Here is a 10,436-nt window from a genome sequence, read left to right as displayed (position 1 = left end):
CATGCTGTCCATCATATTATTATTGTGTCAATTTACCTCCGAACAACGGTTTCCATTAAGGGGAAATGTCGGCCTTCTGGACAACCACACAGAGAAAAAAAAGAAACAACTCGAGTGTTTTGAAACCCACTTTCACTTCCCATGGTGGAAGGTTATTTTCATCCTCTTGGTGGAGTTTCTCTTTTTTTCTGTCCTTGGTGTAATTCCTACGGGGAAAGAGACCGGGGGGGGGGGGCCTTCAGATAAGACGCTCAGACACAAACATAACGGCCCAGTTTTGGACTCCTATCACCTTCAGTTTACTTTTTTAAAAACACAGTCAGTCATGCACAGCTCTATGTTTCTCCTAAAAATTATCATAGAAATTGTTTGTTGACACCAAATGTTAGAAGAAAAAAAAGTATTTTTTTGACCCAGTGAATTTAAAAAAAATGCTGCAGTCAGGTTGCTCTATCACTGTTTAGAGCCTGCTTAAAGAAAGTAAAAGCTGTGTTAATGTTAATTGCTGGTAATTGGTTTGTCATATTATTATTTTCAGATGTATCTTGTGTATTTTTTGGTGACAGGAAAGAGCGATCACAAGTAGAGGGAGTACGCTGAGTTCTCGAGCAAAACGCCACAACCTGCAACATTAGAAAAGAGAAACAGGGTAAGTGAACCTCGTCTTAAAAGACTCCTAATGAACAACAAACTGAACTGTAGAGTCTGTAAAGACAGCTCTGCGTAAGGATGAGGGCAACTGTAAACTGAAAACCGTCGACAAGTCAGAAGAATCAAGTTTTTAAAGGATTCAGTTTCAATAGTTTTCGTTTGTGTTTTTGTGTGTGTGTGTGTGTGTGTGTGTGTGTGTGTGTGTGTGTGTGTGTGTGTGTGTGTGTGTGTGTGTGTGTGTGTGTGTGTGTGTGTGTGTGTGTGTGTGTGTTAGTGTGTTGGTACCACATGTTCTCAAAGAACAGCCCTCATACATCTCAGCATCTCACCTTTATGATGTGAACACGTAAACAAGCTGTAAAAGACAGGAGCAGGACGCGCACACACACACACACACACACACACACACACACACACACACACACACACACACACTGGACTTCTGACCCATTTAGCCAATCAAGGTACCTGTGCCCTGATGAAAGGATAAACGCTCAGTGAAGACACCCCTCATCCCAGTTATGCCCCCGATGCCCGACTGATGACTTGCATGACCTACCCTATGGCCCCTTTGTTGCCACGGCAACCAAAACAGCGATGCCACCTTCAACAGGCCTGGGCTGTGTTAATGTGAGCTCCAGGAAGTGACAACTCTGATACTAGCTCCCCTGCCTCCCCTTACCACATGGCCCCTTCTGGCCCTCACAACTCAACCGTGTAGGGCATCCCAGAGTCAGCCCCCTCCCTGCTCCCTGCTCCCATCACCCACCAACCACACCCACACCCACACCGGGACAATAAGAGTTAAATTTCTAATGTTTTCCCATCAATAACTTTAAAAGACCTCGAGCAGTTTCCTTCTTTCTAACAGTGATTTCTTCTGCTGCAGTTCAGAGCTTCTGATGAGAATCAGTCTGAGGTTGAACGCTCACTGTGGTATTCACGCTGATAAGGGGAGACAAACGGAACCGACTGTTTCAGGTGGCTGTCACTGTGTGTTGTTATGGTGGCTGTGATACACTCTGGTTTTATGACATTTAGCTAGAGAGGAGGAGTTTTGCTCCTCTGTGATTGGTCTCCATGTGGCACAAGTGTCACATGCGATGAGAGATTCACTAATCTCTGATCAGTGAATCTGGAGCCAATCTCGCCTCTGATGATGGATCATATAATTAGTCCACAGGTGGGTGTTCCTTACTGTCTGCTCCAAAAGTCTGAACTGGGGAAAAGGCCTTTAAGTTTGCTGCTCCCTTTACTTGGAAAGAATTACAAAAAGAGCTGAAACTTAATGAACTTCTCTCGTTGGATGCTTTTAAGAGGAAGTTAAATGACTTGGAGGCGGTCACATCTGGCTGTAGATGTTCTTCCTGATGTATTTGTGGATGATTTTTGACAAACATTTTGCTGTTCGGATTTGTTATTTGTGTCTTTTAATGTCTAATTTATTTTGTATTTGTGCGTTTGGCTGCTCGTTGTCCGTGTGAAACTCTGTAAATGTTTTGCTGCCTGTCTTGGCCAGGACACTCTTGAAAAATAGATTTTTAATCTCAATGAGTTTCTTTCCTGGTTAAATAAATAAAAAATGTGTGTGGGTGTTTGAACGGCTAGATTGTGGATTTTAAAGATTTATTTTTGGGCTTTTTGTGCCTTTAATGGAGAGATAGGACAGTGGATAGAGTCGGAAACCAGGGAGAGAGAGTGGGGAACGACATGCGGGACGGAGGCCACAGGCGGGATGCGAGCCCGGGCCGCCCGCTTGAGACGACAGCCTCAATAAATGGTTTGTGGATTTTAAGGAAGTACAGTTTGAAACACTTGTGACCTTTAAGGCTACGGCAACAATCCTCAACTCTGTGCTGTCAATACAATTATTTTACTGCTTTCGATAAAGTAGGAGCCTCTCTGATCTTGGACCGTATGTGATAAAGATCCTGCATCCATTCGATCGGGTGCTGAGACACTGTGTCACTTTCATTTGTGTCCCACAGATCAACTTCAGAAGGTCAACACTTTTTTTATTTTTTATATTCAGGTCTAATTACAGTACAATCCTGTACGGGTTATGTACATTTCTTGTATAAGTCTATTTTTAATTGCACAGTTTAAGTTTAATTCATCTAGAGGTATTCTTTAAATCTTTTTTTCAGGTTAATATATGTATGGGGGGGGGGGGGGGGGGGGGGGTCAGTTTTGTGGTTAATTTGTAACAAATGTTTCATGTCATGTACGTCTTTGTAACCTGCTACTGGATGCTTTGAATTTCCCTCGGGATCAATAAAGTATCTATCTAGCTATCTATCTATCTATCTATCTATAAACTCATGAGTTGAAATATGTTTGACTTGAAAACAGAGAGCAGTTTGATGAGCTCTGTCAGACAGATATTTTTAATAATGGCACCATCACAAAGGCTACACTTCCACTTGAATCCATCTTTTCCCAGGATGTAAACGGTTCATTCAGAAGAAGAGGATGAACTCATGTCCAATAAAAAACTCAAATTCTGGCTCAGTCCAGAGGAGCATGACATGAACTGGTCGGACAGCGAGGGGTTCCTCTTTAGGGCTGCCGTGTTGGACGAGTGTTTTCTGCTGCCGGCTTCCTTATTTTGGACGTGTGTGTGTGTGTGTGTGTGTGTGTGTGTGTGTGTGTGTGTGTGTGTGTGTGTGTGTGTGTGTGTGTGTGTGTGTGTGTGTGTGTGTGTGTGTGTGTGTGTGTGTGTGTGTGTGTGTGTGTGTGTGTGTGTGTGTGTGTGTGTGTGTGTGGACTGCAGCGGGTTCCTGGCAGCCTGTTTGTGTCTCTGCTTGCTCCAGTGATTTCAAGGTTGTGCACGCGAGTGTTGAAGGGAGACGGTTACACTCAGCTGGGGATCAGACTCCCAGATACATTCAGTAGCTACAGTTTGCATGTTCTGTTTGTGTAGAAGTTACTAAAATACACACACACAGATACAATCAAAGAAAGGAGGAAGGGACACAGGGGAGATGAGAAACCAGAGTTTCAGTTAAAAGAAAGAACTCAAAGATGCTAAACAAAGAAAAACAACAACAGAGAAGGAGGATGAGAGTTGAGTCTGTTAGTGGTTGAAGGTGATGTTGAGGAGGGGAGTTTTTAGGGATTTCGTGAAGGTGGAGAGTGAGTTTTTGGGAGTGAGTTCCAGAGGGTGGGAGCGGCAATGACGAAGGCACACGCCAAGTTATGGAGGGCTTTATAGGTGATATGAGGAGTTTGAGGTAGATACGCTGGAGGATGGGGAGACAGTGGAGGTTTTGAAGGTTTTTTTCATCAAACTGAACTGGATTCAGTTTGATGTCCTTCTTGTTGAACTATTTTACACACTTCAACTCATCTCATCTTTGAGTGAAGACCCTGCAAATATTAGAAATGTGTCTTTAATGGTCCTCAATGACTACAATTAATAAAAGTTTACTGCATTCATAAAATAAACACGAGTCTGCATTTATCTGATATCATGTACTGCAAAGTCGTGATCATTCTTGTTTTTTGTAGATTTATGTTAAAGGGGATAAAATAAGGTAAGCTTGGCGCCAAATGTCACTTTAAGGGATAAAGCTGGACAAATAAATTAAAGTCAGGTATGACTTTCTCTTATATGTCCACTTTTTAGGCCACTGAATAAGAATTTAGGTCACCTAATTATTAATCCTTTTTTTAAATCAACTAAATAGATGAAGTGGACCGATGAGACTGATCATATATTTTCTTAAAAGTGACAAAAAGCAGATCACCACAAGGAAAACGTCTTTATTTATTTTTTAGAATCACTTCACATGTTGATTTTTGGGTGTTCTACTCTCACTTGTCCTCCATTCTGCTTGAGTAACTCCCCCTTTGACATCTCCGGGGCCGTCTGTCTGCAGCGTGCTGCGCGTTTTTTGGTCATTTTTGGACACTTCCTGCTTTATTCAGATCGAGCTGCGTGTCGCCTGCATGTTGTCCCGTTGACTCAGTCCCGGTAAACAGCGCTGCTCGTCCGGCGGTGTGTCGCAGAGCATGTTATAGGACTACAGCTACCACAGGGGTTGTTTTAAGCTGATATCGCCAGAGCTTCACCTGTGATCGTTTTGTGTTTTTTGAGGAGGGAGGAAACGAGGCGTAGCGTTGCGCTCTGAGGGTGCAAGAGGAAGAAAGAAGAACCGGATTCAAACAGGTGTCCGGTTGTGTCGCGTCGGCCGGAGCGCGGAGGAGGAAGAGGCAGAAAATAACGACAAAGAGGGAAACACATTCAGGACTGTATTTTTTTATTAACTGTCCAAAAACAGCGTCGTCATTGGAGAAATAAAAATCGCTCATTTCAGGACGTGTGTGTCTTGTCAACGTGTGCGCTTCTTCGGCTCCTCGGTGATGGAGACCCCGCAGCCGAACCTGCAGAACCCCGTCTGACGAATACGTGTTTTTAAAAAGAAGAAATAAGCAAAGATTGACAGTCGTGTGTATCATTTCGTTCTCTCGCTCCGTCTGTGTCTCTCAAAGGAGGAAGAGGAGGGGGAGGCGGTGACCGACACCCCCCCACGGGACAGGCCGAGCGACCCACGCTTCTAACAGGTGTGTCTGAGGAGGGCTCCGTCCTGCACAGCCTCCTCCAGCTCTCATTGTTCCTATCAAACACCAAACAGGAGCTGATTGTGGAGTTACATTGTGGACGGTTTGGCATCCCAAAGAGAGAGCTTATTCCCTTTTTTTCTTTCTCTCTCTCTCAGCTCTCCGTTGGTGCGTAATATCGGTGAGGAGGAAGGGTGAGGAGGAGGAGGGATCCAAACGCCTAATTTTGAAAAAAAAAAACGGACGGGACTTTGTGTTTCGGTTATTTTTTTGAGGAAATGAGGAAATGTTGAAGGGGTTAAGTGATCGTTTTGGAGCTTGAAGGCAAATTTGGAAGATTTGTTGGATTTTTCCCCCATTTTTTTTTTTTGAAGGTTTTGACGGATTGTAACCCCCCAAGCCACCGTTGCTCCCGTAGGTTCGTGCCCAGTTCGGACCCATTTTAACGGACAGCCTAAGTGGGTCGTAAAGGGACTATCTCCTGTTGAATTAACTCGTTTCATGATGACAACAAGAAAAGACAACAGTGTGACGGACGCGGTGACTACCTCCACCAACCTCCAGCAGACCCAGCCGAGCAGCCGGAGTCCCAGCAGCGGGGGGATTCCGGCGTCCGACGGGGCCGTCGGAGGCGCGGACATGTTCAGTGAATTTCAGGACTGGTGCCTGCGGACGTACGGGGACTCCGGGAAGACAAAAACCGTGACCCGGCGTAAATACAACAAGATCCTGCAGACTCTGCTCCAGGGGGACGAGGAGAACAGCAACGGGGTTTTCCTGCAGCACGAGAAGGGGAACAACCACATCAACGCGAAATTTAAATTCTGGGTCAAGTCTAAGGGCTTCCAGGTCGGGACCCTGCAGGACGCCAAGAACGGCTCATCGGACAGACCGGTGCTGTATGTCCCCATCAAGGCGACGGTTAGTGCACCTTCCTCTTTCACTCTGAGTCGTCTGTGTGTGTGTGTGTGTGTGTGTGTGTGTGTGTGTGTGTGTGTGTGTCTCTCTCTCTCTCTCTCTCTCTCTCTCTCTCTCTCTCTCTCTCTCTCTCTCTCTCCCCCCCTCTCCCCTTGTCATGAAGCGTGCGTGTCCAGTCCACTGTGCTACCTGTATTTGCCTAAAGAAATAAGGTGTGTGTGCGTGAAGCTGTACATAACTTTCGCTGGCTCAGCTCCACAGCAAACACCTGTTCCAACACAGAGCTCAGCCTGTTGGTGGTTTTTACACAAAGCCACAGTCTGACCTGCCTGTCCCAGTTCACTGACAGACAGACTAAAACGGAAAAGAAAGAATGCAAAATATATTTTCATGAGCTGTTTATAGATTTAGTTTGCAGACAATTACTTGAAGGGGAACCAGAACCAGGGGCGGGTCCAGACCTTTTTTTGACTGGGTTGACCCAACTGGGACACTTATTTAGTGCTAGCATGAATTAATAGCATTTATTTACCCTCTTTATCTTTACCTCCAGTGTCTCTAACAGAATTATGCTCTACCTGGGTGTTTTAGTTAGTCAAACTTGAGCACATTTCTTACAAAATGATAGTGTTGTAGTCAAGACCAGACCAACCAAGACCAAGACATACCCGAGACCAGAGTGCTCCGAGACAAGACCAAGACCATAAATATAAATTAAAAATCCTCATCTTGTGTGCAGGGGGCGTGTCACTCACTTAGACTGTAACACCTGGAAGGTTGTGGCCGTAACCCGGGGGATTAAAGTCAAATTATCAATTGAAGTTATTTGTTCTTTTAGAAAGAGGAGTTTTCCTTCTAATCTCAGTAATGATGTGGAAAAATAGCTGCTCAGTGGTGACCGTTCTTGATTTAAAATCCAAAGTCCTCCCAGTCCAACACAGAGACAAAACCGAAACAATCACAAAAAGTCACAAAGTGCAAATAGAGAGGGCTCGGGGCTCGTACCTACATGTAACCCATATGCTCAGACATAAATATTCTTATGAAGTACAACATGCACAAACACATTCAAAGCTGAGCCATACACTGATTAAAAAAAAGTTTTTAAAAGAGTTGAGTGTTGGGGCTCCTCTCAGGTCGTCTGACAGGTTTTTCCATTTACTCAGGGCTTTAAAACAGAAAGCCGCCTCGCCTGCTTTGGAGATTTGCTCAGAAGACCTCTACATGTGGACCTGAGAGTTTAGCTGCTGTGTTGCTGATAAGCAGATCCTTTATGTACTGAGGGGCAAAGACATTCAGTGCTATTTAAAAAAATCAATCCCGGTCTAAACTGGGAGCCCAGAGGTGCTGCTTCTCAACTGGCAAGGCAGGCAAATGCTTGGGGCCCCACACCAGTCGGGGGTTAGAAACCTACCTAAGGGGGCCCCATCTGATTGCACTCACTCAAACCAGAGTTTGTCAGTTAAGAAAAAAAAAGGAGAATTTTCTGTAAATAGGAGAGAAAAAAAATACAGGGAAAATAAAGGAAGAGGAATAATCGCCGAGACACTGGCAGACAGTGATGGTGATGAACGCTGGTTGGAGGGCCCCCCAATTAATTCATGATTAGGGCCCCAACAGACTTTAGAATTGCCCCTGCAGGAGCCACACATAAGCACACACACACACACACACACACACCTGCACCTTTCCTATCACAGCAGGTTGTCCCGCCTCCTCATTCCATAACTTCATCTTTTGTCTTCCTGCTCGGTTTACACAATCCATCAGCTGTACGTTAAAGACTCTGGAGTAACATTACCCGGCTTCACTCGATATTCTGTTATCACATCAGGTGATCCGTGTCTGCGGAGGCTTATTGATGCTGACACGTCTCACAGCGCTTATCCCTCAACCAAGAGTGCAGGATAACATCGGCTGCAGAACAAAATTAAAACGAATGAGACGTTTCTGTTTCGTCTCGCCTCAATCAGAGCATTTACAGGACGGACAATCCAACACTCTCGCTCTCTCTCGCTGTAATTCACACTCTCTTGCTTCCCCAGAACAATTATTATATACGATTATATACGGACAAAAATAGGTCTTCAAATGTACTTGGGAGGGCTTGAATATACCTGTGCAGCCCGCCCGAGTTTCCTCTATGTAATGGAAACACAGCGGGAATCTTTGCAGACTCAAAAAGGAGATATACTGTATGTCTGAAGTCACAATTTAAAGTACTGTTAAAGTGGATCACTGCTTAGCCTGGTGGTCATGTTGGAGACCTGTAGTCCTCATCGCAGCGGCTGTGGGTCAAAATGAAATGTGCCACACTGAAATGCAGTGAAGGTTATTTTTAGCCTGTTGCAACACAGTCCAAGAAGTTGATTTTAACTCAGTATCGCGTTTGACATTGAAAATTGAAATTCCCAGTTTAGGATTCTGTGGTTAGATGGAGATGGTTAGGGGGGGGCACCCGATGGCTCCGACCCCTGACTATAACCTAAAATAACATCCACAGTCCAAATTGTTATGACTTTGACTTTATGGTTACCCCCGGCAATGAAACCAATAAGAGGAAACAACAACTGACATTTAAAAGGCTGGGACCAGAAACTCTACAGGTGACAGAAAAACAAACGCTTCTGTTATGACAACTGTGAGATAAAAAAGATAGTGACGGTTATAAGTCATCCAGGGCGAGGATGAGTCAGTAGTAAATCAAAGACAGTAGCTCTTTCTGTGTTGAATTTGATTCTGTTATTATCTTTTTGAAGGGAGCACCAGTCTAAACAGTAAAGTCAGAACATCCAATGATGTGGATGAATTATGAATGAATGACAAAATCCTTATAATTTAGTGGTCAAATATTCACTAATCCTGTCCTGACAGCTGGGATTGATGACATGCAGTAAAGGAGCCACAGGTCGGAATTTGAACTCGGGATGCCCACTCTCGACGACTACAGCCTCAGTACAAGGGGTGCACGCACAAATCACTAGGCCAAGTTCTCTGTTTGTAGAAAAACTTCAAAAAATGTGCTCATCAGTGATAAATCGTAGGTGGACTTTTTATGTTCTGATTTTCACAGATCTGAAATTTTTTTTTTATTAATGACTGAAAAAACTGATGTTTGTCGAGTGGAGGGTGCTGTATGCAAGATGTTGCAGAAACCTATTGATAGTGAATGTGTGTGTGTGTGTGTAGCCCTGACTTACATGTTTAAGATGGTTTTTTTTTAAACAGAGAGCACTTGTTGAAAGTAGAGTGCAGCGGAGTGAGATGACTCAAAGATATGAGAGAAAGGAGGGTCTTCGCTGCGCTTTATTTAGAGATGATTGAGTCTCTATCATGTTTATAATAAAACTCCATTTTGTCTGTAATCTTAAACAAGACTGTCACTGCAGTTCAGTCAGTGCATCTGATAAAACATGCAGGTCATGAGAAGGGTCTGAGGCGATGGTTTGGCATGGTACCTACCGCTTTAGCTAATTTCACCCTGACCCGTTTGATTTCATATTCAGATTTAAGATCAGGAGTGTCATAGTCAGGAGCGGGTGGATTGACATTGGTAGATGGTAGTTGGCTGGTGGAATCACTGGGATGAGGCCACGCCCCTTTCTGCTTACAGAAACATCAAAGTTACCTCAGGACGGTACAGTCCACAGCAGGACTCTTGTGTCCATTCAAAGCAGACACATTCACAGTTATTGAAAGTTCAACAATTTGTTGTTAGTTTTCTTGTTTTTTTAAAAGATTTATTTGTGCTTTTTTGTGCCTTTAATGGAGAGACAGGACAGTGGATAGAGTCTGAAATCAGGGAGAGAGAGAGTAGGGAATGACATGCAGAAAAGGAGCCACAGGTGGGATTCAAACCTGGGCCGCCCGCTTGGAGGACTACAGCCTCCATACATGGGGCGCGCGCACTAACCACTGCACCACCAGTGCCCCGTTTTTCTTCGTTTTCTCTCGTCTTTCCTGCTCGACTTTAATCTAGTTGAGAACGCTGCAAGGAGCCGCGTTTGTCAACAGAGCTGTCAATCAAGAACAAAACTCAGAATCAGAATCAGCTTTATTGGCCAGGTATGCTTCAACACTCAAGGAATTTAACTTTGGTAAACTGTGCTCTCTTTGTACAAAGGTATAATATTAAATATCAACAATAAACACAAAAATAAACAAATAAGCAAAGACTAATATGTACAAGGCTAAATAGGATAAAATAAGATAATAGTGCAGTGGTGAGTAGTGCAAAGATGCTGAATTAAACATGAGGTAGTTTTTACAGTATTTAAACTCTGTTTTCCCATCTACACATAAAC

The 10,436-nt window shown here is 44.0% G+C and overlaps 1 protein-coding gene across 2 annotated transcripts in view; it reads left to right on the top strand.

Moving 5' to 3' along the window:
* The first annotated feature begins 4,579 nt into the window (after positions 1-4,579).
* The window catches only part of LOC132990182 (nucleolar protein 4-like), a 149,306-nt gene continuing 143,449 nt past the window's right edge, over positions 4,580-10,436 (top strand). The window contains exon 1 of one of the 2 annotated variants that reach the window (XM_061058304.1): positions 4,580-6,135. In XM_061058304.1, coding sequence (XP_060914287.1) covers positions 5,716-6,135 — 420 coding nt within the window. In that variant the 5' untranslated portion in view covers positions 4,580-5,715. The remainder of the gene's footprint in view (positions 6,136-10,436) is intronic. The other variant, XM_061058303.1, reaches the window with a different exon arrangement.

This window comes from Labrus mixtus, chromosome 15 (genome assembly GCF_963584025.1).
Source record: "Labrus mixtus chromosome 15, fLabMix1.1, whole genome shotgun sequence".
NCBI lineage: Eukaryota > Metazoa > Chordata > Actinopteri > Labriformes > Labridae > Labrus > Labrus mixtus.
Note: the sequence above shows the minus strand (reverse complement) of the source record. Positions and strands in the feature narration are given on the sequence as shown.